The 16910-nt window shown below is 40.8% G+C and overlaps 1 protein-coding gene across 3 annotated transcripts in view; it reads right to left on the bottom strand.

Moving 5' to 3' along the window:
• Positions 1–16910, bottom strand: part of ZNF451 (zinc finger protein 451) — a 69067-nt gene that overhangs the window by 26115 nt on the left and 26042 nt on the right. For all 3 annotated transcript variants that reach the window (XM_073336299.1, XM_073336301.1, XM_073336300.1), the window contains 6 exons: positions 14543–14654; positions 13577–13727; positions 12939–13065; positions 8819–8972; positions 6053–6200; positions 825–2476 (listed from right to left, as the gene is read on the bottom strand). In XM_073336299.1, coding sequence (XP_073192400.1) covers positions 825–2476; positions 6053–6200; positions 8819–8972; positions 12939–13065; positions 13577–13727; positions 14543–14654 — 2344 coding nt within the window. The remainder of the gene's footprint in view (positions 1–824; positions 2477–6052; positions 6201–8818; positions 8973–12938; positions 13066–13576; positions 13728–14542; positions 14655–16910) is intronic.

Here is a 16910-nt window from a genome sequence, read left to right as displayed (position 1 = left end):
GGACTTCACATTGCAACCATTTGCCTTGGCCAAAGGGAGGGGTTTGGATAGGAATCTATTTGGATCCCTTTACTGTTGGTCCTTTCATTATGACAGTGAATTTTTAAGTGATACCAAATGCTACCAAGTCCCTTTTTATCTGATGAGCGATTCTGGGCTCAAGTCTCTCAAAGGGCATCTCCCACTGGGACACCAGCTGTTTGCTCGTTTTTAAACACCACTTAATAGTAGGCAGGGTAGATCAGTGGCGCAGGTTACAAGTAGCTGCTTACGTACACCAGGTTGGGTAGAAGGAATGCTTTTCCTGAATGGCATCCATTTTGGAGTCAAAAGCTACCCCCTCTCTCTATGTGGTTCTCACAGCTTCCTTGTGATTTTCCCTAACTTTGACTTAACCTACTATTGAAGTGTCTTCTCCCTTCATAGAAAGGGTGATTGAGAGAAGAAAAAGAGGACGAAGAGCAGCATCTGAAGATTGCTGTCCAATTTCCAGCTAATTCCTGTGGTCAGTACAGAATTCCATGTTAAGCATGGTCCACAAATTCTTGGTAAATTATTTGTATTGTACAAACAAGAAACAGATTTGATAAAGCACTTAGTAATACAAAGTTCAACTTGAGTTCTCGGGATTTGGCACCAGAAACTTACTAAAGTTACAGCTTTAAACATATAACTGAGTTTACATTATTTCATATGTACAGACTGGATATAGGTGCATGGTATATTTACATGTTCTGTTGAACAATTTCTATATGAGCATATTACAACTGTATTTTTTCCTATTGTGCATTAAAAAACAAACTAAAGACATAATTTCTACATACCTTCTTCACCATGCTCTTCAGAATATGCTTTATTCTCATTTCTTTCTTTCCTTCTATCTTCTTCTCTCTTTAGAGAAGGAGACTCTGACTTTTTTTGAACCTTAGTTCCATTTGCTGGAAACTTTAGTTTATCAGGCTTCTTGTCCACACAAGCACCAGTGGCTGTAAAGTTGAAGACTTTGCTTTCTGATTCTGATCCAAAATGTTTTATATTAGGCTTTTGCAAGAAGCAGTGTTTATCATGATAGTGTTGATGGGCACTCACAATATCGTGGAAATTTTTGTTGCATGCACCACATCTCACAACATACATCTCTTCATGGCTTTTCCTTGGGGTGTGACTTTTGCTGAGATGATCATTCAAGTCTGTGAAATTTTGTGCCGTTGCTGAACAGAAGCAGCAGCGAAACCACAGATTGCCTTTTTCCAGTAGGGCTTTCTGACAATTCCGGTGATCTTCCTTTCTATTTACTCTAGAGATATACTCTTCCCGGCAGCCGCAGGTTAGAAAGTCACCTTTTTCCAATAGTGTAAGGTCGTCTTTATTTTTTATTGACTCTTCAGACACAAACATGTAATCTGTGCTATGGAAACCCTTATAGTGGACTAGAAATTCTTCCTCAACATCGAAAAAGAGATCACCACAAAGGCCACAAAAATATTTAACCTGTATCTCTTGGCTGTGCTGCTCTTGGCAATGTCGGTATAGTGTTTCTGCTTTGTGAAAATGCTTTTTGCACAAGCCACAGCAATACCTGTGAAACTGATGGCTTCCTAAAGACATACAATGTTGTTTAACGCTGTCTTCAGACTCAAACATTTCCTCACAAATGCAGCATTGCCATTTTCCTAAAATAGGACTTCTCTCAAGGGACTGATCCACAGGGCTAGGAAGATGCTCTTCCCATTTGGAGATATTGCACAGTGTGTCAGAAGACGATGCCATAGGTTCGTTCTCTAGAGCTTCCTGTTCGTAATAGTAAGAATGTCCACCATGAAATTCAGTGACATGTGCCATAATGTTCTCTTCTCTCAGGAGGTCTGTATTGCATGCCCGGCACCAGAAAATGAAGTTAGTTAAGTGTGCCCCTCCGTGGAACCGACTCATATGCAGACGGATGATGCTTGAGTTTTCAGCAAGCTTCCCACATACAGCACACTTGTGACAGATTCTATTTGCTGACAAAACGTGCTTTTCAACTGACTCTTCAGTAGCAAACTTCAGAAGGCATTCACAGAACCAGGCTTTTATTTTGCCTGTGTTGTCTTGATGTAGGCTTACTCTAGCCTCTTGATTTTTTTCTTCTAAATCCTTTTTCCGTTTTGAAATGGCAGACTCATTTTCACAGACAGGCTCACTCAAAGTCAATGGTCTCTTAAGGAGTGAAGACCTTGACTGATTTATAATCTGCCTCAGCTGACATGGGTTTTTATTTCTTTCATTAATATGGCAAAACATCAAGATGGACTCTTCCATTGTGGTAATAATTTTAACTTTGTGTTGAGTTGCATGACTATGCTGGTTGATCTGGCTTTCATCTACAAAGAGTCTGTCACAGTTTTGACAGTGACCTCTTGCTTTAAATATTTCTGCAACCTGGGAGATGCTCTTTTCCGACAGTGATACAGGACCAGCATTACGACAACGAGTTCTAAATTGGATATAAAAACAACACGTTCACAGGTTTAATTATTCCAAACTTCACAGATGTAGCTACAAAGTGATCCTTTAAAATACTCCACAGACATCTCCCGCCACTAACTATATAAATTACTAAGGAAATACTAGAGAGACACAAGGTGGGTGAGGTAATATCTTTTATTGGACCAACCTATGTTGGCGAGAGAGAGAAGCTTTCGAGCCACACAGAGCTCTTCTTCAGGTCTGGGAAAGGTACTCCCAGTTTCACAGCAAAAGGTAAGGTGGAACAGATTGTTTAGTGAACATAATTAGCTCATATGCTAAGGCAGTGGCTCTCAACCTTTCCTGACTACTGTACCCCTTTCAGGAGTCTGATTTGTCTTGCATACCCCCAAGTTTCACCTCACTTAAAAACTATTGACTCTCAGCACACTATTACTGACAAATTGCTTACTTTCTCATTTTTACGAGATAATTATAAAATGAATCAATCTGAATATAAATATTGTACTTATATTTCAGAGTATAGTATATAAAGCGGTACAAACAACGAATTGTCTGCATGAAATTTTAGTTTTTACTGACTTCGCCAGTGCTTTTTATGTAACCTGATGTAAAACTAGGCAAATATCCAGATGAGTTGATGTACCCCCTGGAAGACGTCTGCATACCTCAGGGGTACACATACACCTGGGTGAGCCACTGTTGTAAGGGACCATCCAAGGTAGAGTGGCCCGTTAACATCTCTGCAGTCATAGCACAAAAGTAGGGGTTAGTGGGTTACAGACTGTTTGTAATAAGCCATAAATCCAGTGTCTTTCTTCAGTCCATAATTTTTAGCGTCTAGCAAAGTAATGAATTTAAGTTCCCAGGCTCATTTTTTGAAAGCGCTGTGTAAGTTTCCTTTGAGGATGACGCTGGGAATACCTTTCCCGGACCTGAAGAAGAACTCTGTGTGGCTCAAAAGCTTGTCTCGATCACCAATAGAAGTTGGTCCAATAAAAGATATCACCTCACCCATCTAGTCTCTCTAATATCCTGGAAATGACACAGATACAACTACACTGCATAGGGAAATACTGCCCTTTTAAAATGCATAGTAACAGGCCCAGTAGATTGTCAAACTGTACAATGCCTACCAGTTATTTATGTAAAAGTCACTACACATTATAGAAAACGAAGTGCTCATTCCAGACAAGCGCCCCCAGACTTTTTAAAAATTGATATCATTTACTGTTTATTACATCAGTATTGAAATGTGATAGGTGTGGTACATACACAAACATGCCCACTGAATATTCTACATCCTAGTGGGTACTTTAAAAACACCTCATTATACATTTTTAATGCCTCAGTAGGCTTGAGAACGGCATACCCTCTCTTGCTTCCAAGACAGGGGAGCTTAGGCCCACAGCAGTGGGGGGAAAAAGACTCAAGGTCAAAGGAGAGTCACTTGCACTCAGTGGCATTGAGTTGAGTATGCCTGTCATTTTGTTGCAGGTGAATGTTTGGTAAACTGAATAGGGATGGCAGCTTGTCTGGGATGGAATAAGTCACTTGAGCAGGGGTGGCCAACCTGAGCCTGAGAAGGAGCCAGAATTTACCAATGTACATTGCCAAAGAGCCACAGTAATACGTGAGCAGCCTCCCATCAGCTTCACTCCCCTACCCCCTGCTCCCAGAACCTCTTGCCCAATGCCAGCCCTGCCGATCTGCACCTCCCCCTCCCTCCCTGCACCTCCCAATCAGCTGTTTCATGGCGTGCAGGAGACTCTGCGGGGAGGGGGAGGAGCGGGGGCATGGCAGACTCAGGGGAGGGGGTGGGAAGGGGTAGAGGTGGGGCCTGTGGCAGAGCCAGGGGTTGAGCAGTGAGCACCCCCCCCTCCCCAGCACGTTGGAATGTTGGCGCCTGTAGCTCAAGCCCCGGAGTCAGTACCTATACTAGGAGCCGCATATTAACTTCTGAAGAGCCGCATGTGGCTCCGGAGCCACAGCTTGGCCACTCCTGCACTTAAGTGTGAGAGTTTTGCTCTCCTTGCTACTGCAAGTGGCTTGGGGGCAAATCTTTCCTTTCTCCTGAATGCTATGTGGGAAAGGTCTTTTCCCACTCTCGCTTCTCCTGAAAGCGAGAGGAATTTGGAGTGGGGAAATGAGGAATAATTATACCATCTCATTGCCTGGCGGGGGAAGTGGTGGGATCATCTCCCTAAACTCTCCTTCCTTCAGATGTATAGGGTAGGAATTCCACACAGCTCTCCTCTCCCCAGAAGCTCCATGACTGTTAGGCCAGTTTGCTCACTGATATTTTACGTAAGTGAGCCATACTCTACTTTTTCTGAGTAACTCAGGAAAAGGAAGCAGTACATGAGCCACGGAACTTCAACTGATCCAGCTGTATAAGCAGCATGAGTAGCACTCAATACTGGGCAGTGGTGGCGAAAAAAAGTCTTACCGTGGGCTAAAACCCCAGTTTTGTGAGATAGCTTTGTGGATTTCACACAGCCCTCATCTAAGGTGTTGGGAGGGATAGAAGACAGACTGTGGACTCTGTAGTGAAGGGCTAAGACATTTCCGAGAACTCCTGCAGCAAGATAGCTGTTTAGACTGTAGAAGATACACCAAAATCCATTCTACGCACCACTAGAACTCTTGTTTATTTATGCCTTATTCTTCTCTCACTTTTAGACAACTGTAACCTTTATCTTTCAGGCCTTTCTTTTTCTGAACACTTTCTCTCATAATGTATCCAAAATGCCTCAGCTAAAATCCTTCCTTTTAAGTAATTCTAACCTTCTTACATGTCTTTCCACACAGAATCCTTCCATTTGCTTCTCCTCTTCTAACCCAAATTCAAGCACCTTGTCCTCCCCACCATCAATGTCCTGTACAGTCTTGCTCTCACTTACATCACGGTTCTCCTTTCCTCCAACTGCTCCATGTGTCCCCTATGCTCTTTCAAATCCTCTCTTCTTACTGCTCCCTTGCTCTCTTTCATGACTTCAGCTATGCCACCCTCTGTGCTTCGAACAGCCTTCCATTTGCTGTCAAACAAGTCCCCTCCTTAAAACCCACCTTTTCCAGGAACACTTCCTTTCCACTTCTCCCTCACTAAATAACCCTTTTTTGCTTCTCCTTTCTTGAAAGGCGTTCCATCTTGTAACTGTATCTTGTGTATGCTTTCTGGCTGGGAACACGTATTACTCAGTAAAGCACTTAGTAAGGTTGTGGCACTATATATATGATTTGAATTTAAATTATACATAACAATAATTAGCTTTTGACCCATTTCAAAAACAGAGTATGTATTTTCCAGATCTAAAACTATTAGAATCACAACCTCAAATACTTGCAGCCTTTTAATGGCCCTATGGTGCTCCCTGCCTGTCCCCCGGCATTAGCAGTGACTGAAATACAATCCACCATCACCCCATTCAATTATCTGGGAAAACGAGGAAAAAGATGGAACTTGTGAGGAATTTGATGCTTAACAACTGTACTGGGCTACTAAGTATTTAAAAATCTCAGAGAAATAATACATACCTATGCAGTCAAGTTCACTGTATATAGACAATAGACTCTCACAAACCTGAAGTGAGCTGTTAGCTCCATATGTGAACGTAACTTCTGGTGGCAGGATGTGCACTTCACTTGGAATGGGACCTCTTTACATAAAGCTATCAGAAGTTTCTTTGCATAAGATGGGAAGGATAAAGGAAGTGGTGTCCCAGTTTCACCTGCAACATGAGATGGTATAAAATGAAGCCACGTATCTCAAAGTCAACATGTAGTATTTTATCTCTTAGAACACAACTATTAACAATACGTTCCTTGCCGACCATTATGACCATGTCACCTCTTCCCATTTAAATTCCACCACTTGCTCCCTCTCCAACCCTTTTCAAATTCAAAACTTCTTGTTGCTATCATCAAGGGCCTTATCAATTCCCCTCCTGCTCTTATTAATGCGTTTTAATCACAAAAGGTATATAATGTGTAGAAAAAAAATAGGCCATATTACATTTAACAAGCGTTTACGTGTTTTGATTGTCTCCATCTCTCCCATCTTTCATAGTATTTCCTTCTTAGATGGTAAACGTTATGGGGCAGGAGGATTGGTGGGTGTGTGCACAAAGTCTAACATGTTGCTGGCATAGAGAATGAAAATAATAGTTTTTAATGTAAAACAAGTAGGAATAGTTTATGAAAATCTTTGTGGCCATCATTATACATCAAAGAGGCAACAAAAGTAATCATTTTCCCCCTTTCAGTTCAGCTTTCACATATTTAAGTAACAACCACCAATGGGAAGAGCATTTCATGGAAGTTGACACCAGGCCTAGAAGCATTAACTGCCCAGCATGGAGGCCAATATTGCTATTATTAACTACAAAGATATATACATTCCAAGAAAGGAGCTGAGTATTCAACCATTTATGTACCAAAATGTTTAAAATTGGATTGTATCTGATGAAGGATACTGTCTCCTCTTTACATTATTTGTCTTTTCATGGCAGTTAAAGAACAGTAAAACAACAGATTTGAAGATGGGTTTTCAGAGATGATAAGCACCTGCAGCTCTCATAAGCCTCAAACAGGCCATTAATTTCCAAGGGCCCATTAGATTTAGAATACCTATAAGAGATTAGTCAGTCAACAGCTTCATTGTTGAGTAGTAAGATTATATAACAGGTGACTGTACCTGTCAAGGTTCCTCCCCCACTCTGAACTCTAGGGTACAGATGTGGGGACCTGCATGAAAAACCTCCTAAGCTTATCTTTACCAGCTTAGGTCAAAACTTCCCCAAGGTACAAAATATTCCACCCTTTGTCCTTGGATTGGCCGCTACCAGCACCAAACTAATACTGGTTACTGGGGAAGAGCTGTTTGGACGCGTCCTTCCCCCCAAAATACTTCCCAAAACCTTGCACCCCACTTCCTGGACAAGGTTTGGTAAAAAGCCTCACCAATTTGCCTAGGTGACTACAGACCCAGACCCTTGGATCTTAAGAACAATGAACAATCCTCCCAACACTTGCACCCCCCCTTTCCTGGGAAATGTTGGATAAAAAGCCTCACCAATTTGCATAGGTGACCACAGACCCAAACCCTTGGATCTGAGAACAATGAAAAAGCATTCAGTGTTTTACAAGAAGACTTTTAATAAAAAATAGAAGTAAATAGAAATAAAGAAATCCCCCCTGTAAAATCAGGATGGTAGATATCTTACAGGGTAATTAGATTCAAAAACATAGAGAACCCCTCTAGGCAAAACCTTAAGTTACAAAAAAGATACACAGACAGAAATAGTTATTCTATTCAGCACAATTCTTTTCTCAGCCATTTAAAGAAATCATAATCTAACACATACCTAGCTAGATTACTTACTAAAAGTTCTAAGACTCCATTCCTGTTCTATCCCTGGCAAGAGCAACATACAGACAGACACAGACCCTTTGTTTCTCTCCCTCCTCCCAGCTTTTGAAAGTACCTTGTCTCCTCATTGGTCATTTTGGTCAGGTGCCAGCGAGGTTACCTTTAGCTTCTTAACCCTTTACAGGTGAGAGGAGCTTTCCCCTGGCCAGGAGGGATTTCAAAGGGGTTTACCCTTCCCTTTATATTTATGACAGTACCAAATCACAATGGATTCCTTGTGACCATATGAACCTTAAAGTGCAGTTCTACCATGAAAAATAACTATATTAATGTGGCTACTTCTTATTCAACTAGTCAACTGTCCATGTGTGTATTCAGAATCTTATTCATTTACTTTTGTCACAAAATAAGCGTTTACTGCTTATTCCTTGTGTTAGAACTCTGAAACCAACATAGCCCACATTCAATGAACGACCAAATCAACATAACCGATGTCTAAGTTCCAATCTTTACATCTACGCAAGCCTACCTAAGACAATGGAGTTGCACAGATATCATGGAGGGTCTGATATTGCCTGCTAACCTTTGTTACTGGTGGTGTGTGACTAGGACAAAATCCAACTTGACTTTTAGAGACCAGCCTTATTTTGGAAGGTCTGGCAGTTAGAAAAAAAAGCTATATTTGAAAATGGAGCACATTTGATATGGGAATCAGGGAGACACAGAGAAATACGGAATTCTAAAACACCTTTTTATACAATCTCTGTCAGAAAAGAACAACATATTAACAAAATATTAATCTCAAATGAAGATAACATGGTAAATGTACACAGTTCGTGTATCTTTTCCCCAATTTCAGACATCTTAAAAGAAATACATGTTTTTTCTTTAATTCACAGCTGAAAACATATTCTCCCACATAGCGTAGATGCATTATCAGAAGGACCTAAAAGATGCTACACTCAAATTACAACGTACCACTCAATTTAAAAACCTGAAGGAAGTGATTCTTTCCAGACATATGCTGCAGGCATTCATCTCTTATGCTGAAAAGGAGGAAGCAGTATGGACATGCAAAGCACTGAATAAGCTGTGGAGGAAGATTTCTTTTATGCCCATCATTTTCATTTATCTGAAAAATAAAACAAATCTGGTTAGTAAAAGGATCAACCTGGTTATAAAAATATTTATTTTTCATTTAATAAACACACACATTTTAATGCATATTAGAGATTCTTTATAATTTTATTAGACTTTCTAAAAAACTTTGGACAGAGTTATAGTCACCATAATACAGTCCAGGTGAGATTACTAATTCAATGTAAATTTCAGAGGGCAATGAGTTAAAAGTTTGCTTTGACTTTACTTTTTTTTTTTGTGAAGTCATATTATTGTGTAAATACAATATGAATTATATATTAAAAAAATCTACATTGAAAGAAAGAAAGTTAAGGTTACAAACTCAAGCGTTCAAAAGTTAGGAAGTACCAGAATTAAGGTTGGTCATTCAGACTTAATTCTGCCCCATTGTGCATTATAACAGAGCCTCTAATTACATGATCATATTATTTCCACTCCCCCAGGACAGGCCCCCACCCCCAGGACCTATCCAGGACATTCAGTGCACAGGATAGAGGGTGCTCACTGAAAGCTATTCAACATTTTGTTTTATCCTCATTGTTCAATTTTTATTGCACACTATTCAAACCTAGTACTCACTCCAGAATTATTAATTTCCTCATGGTCTTTTCCATGGCACTCATTAACCATAACATGGGTGTTTCACTAACATTAATGAATTTGCCTTCAAGAAATACTTGTGAGTTAGGAAGATATTATTCCCATTCCACAGATGGGGTGGGGTGCTAAGACACAAAGATTAAAGCTAAAATTGTCTGAAATTACTACTAATTTTGGGTGCTCACTTTGAGATGCACAGGGCTTGCTTTTTCACTACTTAGCATTTTTATAGCATTTTATGTATTTAAGATATAGCTCCCTTTAATTTAGTTGACATTGTGAGCTAAATTGACCACAGAATCTCATGTTGGTCACTCAGAAAATAAGAAACACACAATTAGTGGCCACCCTATGAAAACTTCAGTGTGGCAGACAGGGAAAATATCCAATTCTCCCAGGTAGCATGCATCTGTATAAACCACAAGTCCATCCTGTCTCTTTCCAGAATCCCTTGCCTCATAAAGTACACATCTTCCAACTTTTGCAACAAACAAAAGAGGAGTTCTACAAAAAGCCTCATTCACTACACAACCCAGATTGACTCCCTAAGCACCACCGGAGCGATCGAGAAGAGAGTTGTGTGGCTTCTGGAAAAACACTGGTAGATGGATAGATTTGTTAGAGTGGAACTCCAAGAGAGCCTTGGGTAATAATTTAGGATGTGAGCATAAAGAAACATTATTCTCGACGCATACTGTACAAGGGAGGAAGGGATGGAAAACTGGAATCAGACACTAATCTCCCAAACTCTACAGCTGACATGATGGCTATTGAAAAGGCTGGATTCATAGACAAATGGAGTAGAGAACACGTTGCCATACGTTTGAATGGATGTTTCACAAAAGATAGTTGAGTGCCAGATGGAGGTCCCAGGTCAGGGTGGGATCTCTAGTCTGGGGGTAGAGATTCCTGAAATCCTTAACAAATCTAGATGATACAGGATGAGCAAATACGGAAAACCCCTCTACATCAGATGAAAGGCTGATATTGCAGCCAAATGGACCTTAATAGAGCTAATAACCCCAATTCCTTCAGATTCATCGGACAATCCAGGATGACTGAAAGAGGCACAGATCCAGGCAGGAAGTGGCAATGACAGCACCAATGGGAGAATCTCCTGTTTCTGAAGGGAAGTAGTACAGGCTGACTTCTTTTTAGTATTCAATAACTCCTGTTGCACCTCCTCAGAGGAAGAGGATTTTAACCCTGCAAACTATCAAGGAACCACATCCAACAGTAGAGAAGTCCTAGATTGGGGTGAAGCACATGACCCACATCCTGTGAGAAGTGATAAGCAGTGGTCTTGAGAGGTGGATGTACACATAGCTGAGGCAGGTAAGGGTATCAAGCTTAGATCTACAAGCGAAGTCGGAGGGAACCCAAAGAACACACCCTACTTCCAGGACAGAAGTAAAGAACCTCCTCACAAAAATAGTGTCTCAGACCTTCTCTTGAGCTGAAAAGAGGACACTTCTTTTTCCTGGAGATTGCAAAGAGACCCAGCTCCGGTAGACCCCTCTCTTTGAAGGACTTGAGCCTAGCTCCAATTTGTTGTCCAGTGAGAAGTGCCTGCTGAGAACACTGGCTGTGGTATTCTGAATGCCTGGGAGGTAGACTGCTGAAATTTGGATTTGATGAGCTGTGCACCAGTTCCATAGGTTCGGCGCAGAGAGGGGAATATCCTCCCTATTTTTGACACACAACACACAGGACATGTTGTCTGTCGTGACCCTGATTGATTCGCCATGATGAGGTAGGAAATGGAGGCAGGTGTTCCTGACAGCCCTGAGCTCAAAAAGATTGATGCGGAGATGTCCTGAGTTGTCCATCTGCCCTAAGACATGAGAGCACTGAGATGAGCTCCCCACCCCAACAGTGATGCATCTGTTGTTCAAGTTAGTGATAGAAGGCGGCAGAAGGGAACACCCGCACAGATGTTGAGTTGATATTTCCACCAATCCAGGGAGTTCCTCACCTGTAGAAGAACTGTCGCTTGCCTGTCCAAGATATCTCTGACAGGAGAATAGATCATTCTGAGCCAAAAAGCAGCAAAGGTGTACCCTTGCATGATTGGTCATGTGTCCCAGGAGCTGAAGATATTTCCTTATAGTGGTCTGAGGATTCCCCTGAATTATCTGTATCAAATCTGACAAGGTTACAAACCTGTCTAAGAGGAGATAGTCCCTGTCTGTTGAAGAGTCCAAAGAAACCCCTTTATATCTTCTTTATGGGGTCAACATGGATTTTGTTACATTTAGCTGAAGACCCAACTCTCGGAACAGAGCAAGGGCCGTCCAGGCAAAAGATAGAATTGCTTCGTAAAAATGGACAGAATCTAGCTGGCAGGGGCAAAATCAGCCAAAGCCTGCACTATTGGTCCTTGGAGAACTTTCTCCAGCTTTCTCCAGTTTTGATTGGACTTCCTTTGCCCTGTGTTGACTGGCTCTTGGCTCCAACCCTCCCCTCCCTTACGGCCACATCATCTCAGCTTCACTCTGCCCATGTCACCTTCTCCTCTCCTCCCCTTCCTTTTCCATTTTTCTGATCCCCTCCTAAAAAATAAAATATTGTGGAACTAACATGACCTTTGGCACCTTCACACTGTTCACTCTGCTGGTGTATCACTCCCCCTTCCCCCAATTCCATGGGCTGGATTGTGTTTTTTCTGTTTGTACAGTACCTAGCACAAACGGCTCCTGATCTATGACTAGGGCTCTTGAATGCTAAGATAATATGAATAAATGAATACATCAATAAAAGGAGTGTGAGAGAAAGACTGGGACAAATGGCTTGCTTAGTTTTTCCTCATGTACCAAGCCAATTGACTTACATTCAGTAATAAATTAATACTCATGAATTCTTTGGAATTCCCTTCCTTCCACAGAACAAACTGAGTTCCAGGCCCAATCTAGTGGGATACAAAGATCAATTAGTGGTGGTCCATGGAGGTATCAGTGGAGTAAGGATAATGTCAGAATCACCATAGTTGCTTCTCTTTTCCATTGTTTTCCCTCCTTTTTAGCAGTCTGCTTCTTCCCCTTCTCCCATTAGTCTGTACTGCCAGCATCAGAAGAGATGGGGCGGGAAGGAAGGTTTCAAACCAGGTGAACCAACTTTCACATCACACTTGGAATGCAAATCACAACTTAACTGTTAAGTTTTATGGCAATATTTACAGAAATGTTTTCAGGATAATTTGAACTCTAAGAGACACCACCACAATAAAAATTCTGTAAGTTAGGAAGGCTTAGTGAACCAGGGGCAAATATAGGTTAACATACAAGATTATCTGTAGCTATAGTTTTTGGAAATTCTACATTATATTCAGTCAGGTGAATACCTATCCATGAGTTCTTGCCTTAGACAAAAGGTGATCACTATACTGCTGTGAGGTGACAAATCTTTTGCAGCATACCACACAGGCAACAGCATTAGTTGGAGGTCCATGTAGTGTAATTGCTGGGTCACATGGAGAATGATCAAACCTATAAAGAAAATAATTACCAACATAATTAGCCCACTCTGTAAGTAACAGAGCAGGGGGTTTTGAGAGAAAAAAGTGTGTAATCTGAAGAATCAGGCAAAACCACAACCCAACACTACTGACTTTCCATTAAAACAGTGAACATGACAAGACTTTTTAATGTATAGCTTCATTTAATATTGGCTATGTCAATTCAAATATTCGTCAAAGACGTGGTCACAATGGAAGAATATTCACTTTAGGGCCAACTGGAGAGGGAAAAAACAAAAGTGCTTAACCAGTGGAAGAACCCCCCTTTTTGAATTTTAATACAACCGCAGAAAAATATTGGAAAGTTCCTAGCATCAAGTCTGCATAATATCTGTAATAATACACTGACATCCTCTCTTCCCAAGGAACATTGGGATTAAGGGACAGGACGATAGAAACTTGATGCAACATAAAGCACAGTGCTCTAGGATTAAGATGGATCAGTGGCGTTCTTTATTCTGATCTACAATAAATGTCCTTACCTTTTCAGGTGACCTAACAGAAGATGACCATTATCAAACTTCCTGTTGCAGTGCATTACAGGACATAAAATGGGATTGCTGTTGATTGGTGTTTGGCCAGTTCTGTGGGACACAGCTTTTCTTCCCATGTTAATGGTGCCTGGTTTGAGACCTACATTGTAGAACAAAATACCTAAGTACATACAATTTTGATTATATTTCAGAAGACTTTTTTTTTTTTTTTTTTTAAATCAAACATCCAAGGACCACATTATACTGGCAATACAATACAAAGTAGCCAAGCTGCACAAGAGGAAGCTTGATCTCTTTAGGGCTTTTTTAATTCCTCTATTTAGATTAGTTTTACAGTTTTCAATTTTTGTGAGAAAAATGTGATTTGTACACTCGTACTGTATAAAGTGAACCTCTCCATTCAATATACACCATATGATTTAGTAGTGTTGCTCTTTGAAATCTTCTTTGAACTTCCCTGTGTCTGAAGTGTACTTACCAACACTTACATTTATATAGACAAATATTTCTCTTCTGGGTCTCTTACTAGTGACAGTCACACAATATAAAGATTTCCATGCAACAATTCTGCCTTTGCAAGTAGCTATGTTACTGCAGTATTCTTACCACTGGGAATATCATATTCAAGTTAATTGTCTACAAAAACATTTTTAGCAACCACTGTGTGGGAAATTTTAAATGCCACACTGCACAAAATTGATTTTGGGGGATCTCTTGGGAGTCATGTATCTGTTCATTGCTGACATTGTTAATGCAATTACTGGGTGATTTATTATGTAATGTAACATTTAAAAATAACCAATATTGACTGAAATAAAAGTGGTGTAAAACACATGTTGCTGATAGTTATTTGACTTCATATTACTGGAGCAATGTTCACTGCTCTTATGAGTATTCACTGTTCAACAGTTGCGAGTGCCATATTTTAAATTCCCACCCTTTCTGATTAAATACCTGGCATTTTTAGCCACTGGTCTACACACAATCTTGCTGCTTCTGTGTCACTATGTCCCCGGATAAATTCCAACTCCTGCAATCCATGAGCATGCTGGGAGTCCACTTTTTCCTAAAGGGCGAACATATTAGATAAAAAGACAATGAATGGTCTTTATTCTGATTAGACACATTGAATTAGCTTAAGTTAACACTCAGTACTCAAATGTGGATGAAAGTTTCTGATTTACAAGGAAGAGCCTAGAATAACTACAGTCCACTGACAATTATACAATAGACTATAGGTGCTCATACCAAGGTAAGTGAATGACTTATGGTTAATTTCCATGTCCTCAGCAAGATAGGCTCTTGAAAGCTGACACACTCATTCATTACTGGCTACTGAATACAGGAAAAATGACCTCAATTTGACTGCCATTCTTTCCATCATCTATCAACACAGCCACCATCTGTGGTACACTCACCATATGGAATTTTCTCACCTAAAATCTATTATAGACAACTAGTGACTTCAAATGACCTTCATTTCTTCTGAGAGACAGACATGTTAGTTATGAAACTTTCAATTTGGAGAAATTAAGATCAGAAGTCAAAAACTCCATTTCACAGTTCTTAGCTAAGAAAATTATCTAAGGTAAGTGAATACACTGCAGGTGCCAATGCTGAAGAATATAATCCTGCTATGGAATTGGCAGTTTAGGTTTTTATATAACACTTATCACTGTGTTGGAGCGCTCTACAAAGGAGAAGAAACGTAAAATGTATAAATAACCTAGTGATGGTATACTGCTCTTCCTCGGTGATAGAATTACGTCTATAATTATTTGAAAGGTGTAAACACCAAGGAGAGAGCAGAATTATTTGGGGCTGGATGGCGGGGGTATAACTAACAGTAATGGGATAAAAGAAAGAAAGGGAAAACTTAGGCTGTTGGTAAATATTAGGAGAATCTTCCTGGCATCAAACGCCTGAGGTTGTTTACACCAGAAAGTTGCACTGGAAACATTTCCCCTCCAGGAAGACACTGCCTTGTGTCCACACACTAATTGTCTTGTGTCAGTTAATCTCACCACTCCATCTGAATCTACTTGCTTCTGTTTCTGTGGGAGTTACGCTGGTGTAAAAGCAATGTGGCTGCATTGCCATTCTGATATAACTACACTGATTAATTTAATTTAGTCTTCCCCATTGCTATGTGATACTGCATTGGTTCAGATCTGAAGTGATCTGTCTGGTCACGTGTCTGTACTCCATTGCTTCAGGGTAATCTGGACTGGATGTTCCCCTTCTATTTAAATGACACATCCGAGAGTCCCAAAGTCTCTATTTTGGACTTGCTTTTTGGTGCAAGTGCACAGATCCTGAAGCTGCTGCCACCACTACGGTTTGTGTTTCTGTGCAGTCCCATAGAGAGGTCCAGGATTCTTTTGTCCTCTTGGGAGAGGAGCACATCCAGACTCCTCTCTCCAAGAGCGCTAAGATTTAACTGCAGTCATCACAACAAATGAAGGACTTGGGTTACTCCCAGGACAATTTCCTGTGCTGAAGCAAAGCCAACGAGCTGTGACAAAAACCTGTAAAATAGAAAGGAACGCTACCTTTGGCACAAACACTACATGGGCCTATTCTGAAGAGCAGGATACGATTTTGCCTAGAAGGGCACCACTAATCCCTGGTTATACTGAACAGTCTCACTTGGGGCTGCAAGCAAGCCAAAATGGTAGGGGTCTGAACACCCCCTGGACTAGAGAGGATGTCACGTCCCCTAAATAACTAGGGCCTCCTTGAGACATCAGACAGCTCAGCAGCAACAGACAATGCTGACGAGGGGAACTCATCTTGTAAATGTCATTTTAATCAATATGCCCCACTGGTGTGGATTTTGAGGGGTCCTGGGCACCTTCTTCTAGATTCTGACTGCGTAATGCCATACCTTTATAATCAGGTGAATTTAGCTACAGGAAAGGGCAGAAATATCCATCCTTGTGCACCTCCCTTAGAGTTCTGCTCAGTTGCTATTTTCCCTGCCTCCATCCTTCCCCCTCCCCAATAGATTGGTCTCTAAAACAAAAACAAACAAAACAACCACCCTCATCACCATTATCCACTACACTCCCACATCGGTTAGGCTCCTCACACCCCACGAACACCACGTGGCCAGGCACAAAATGGCATGAAAGCAGCAGGAAACATATGGTAAAACACACAACACATCAGAATCCTGTTTATCATGATCTCTCACTGGCCAAGGCATTTCATCACAATTTGGACATTGCCCTGAGCAGACATGGGATTTACAGGATTCAATACATTTATCATAGATAAAAAATCATCTGAATTTATACAGGTTATAAAAGGCAACTGAGGG

The sequence above is a fragment of the Lepidochelys kempii genome, chromosome 3, assembly GCF_965140265.1.
Source record: "Lepidochelys kempii isolate rLepKem1 chromosome 3, rLepKem1.hap2, whole genome shotgun sequence".
In the NCBI taxonomy this organism is placed as follows: Eukaryota; Metazoa; Chordata; order Testudines; family Cheloniidae; genus Lepidochelys; species Lepidochelys kempii.
Note: the sequence above shows the minus strand (reverse complement) of the source record. Positions and strands in the feature narration are given on the sequence as shown.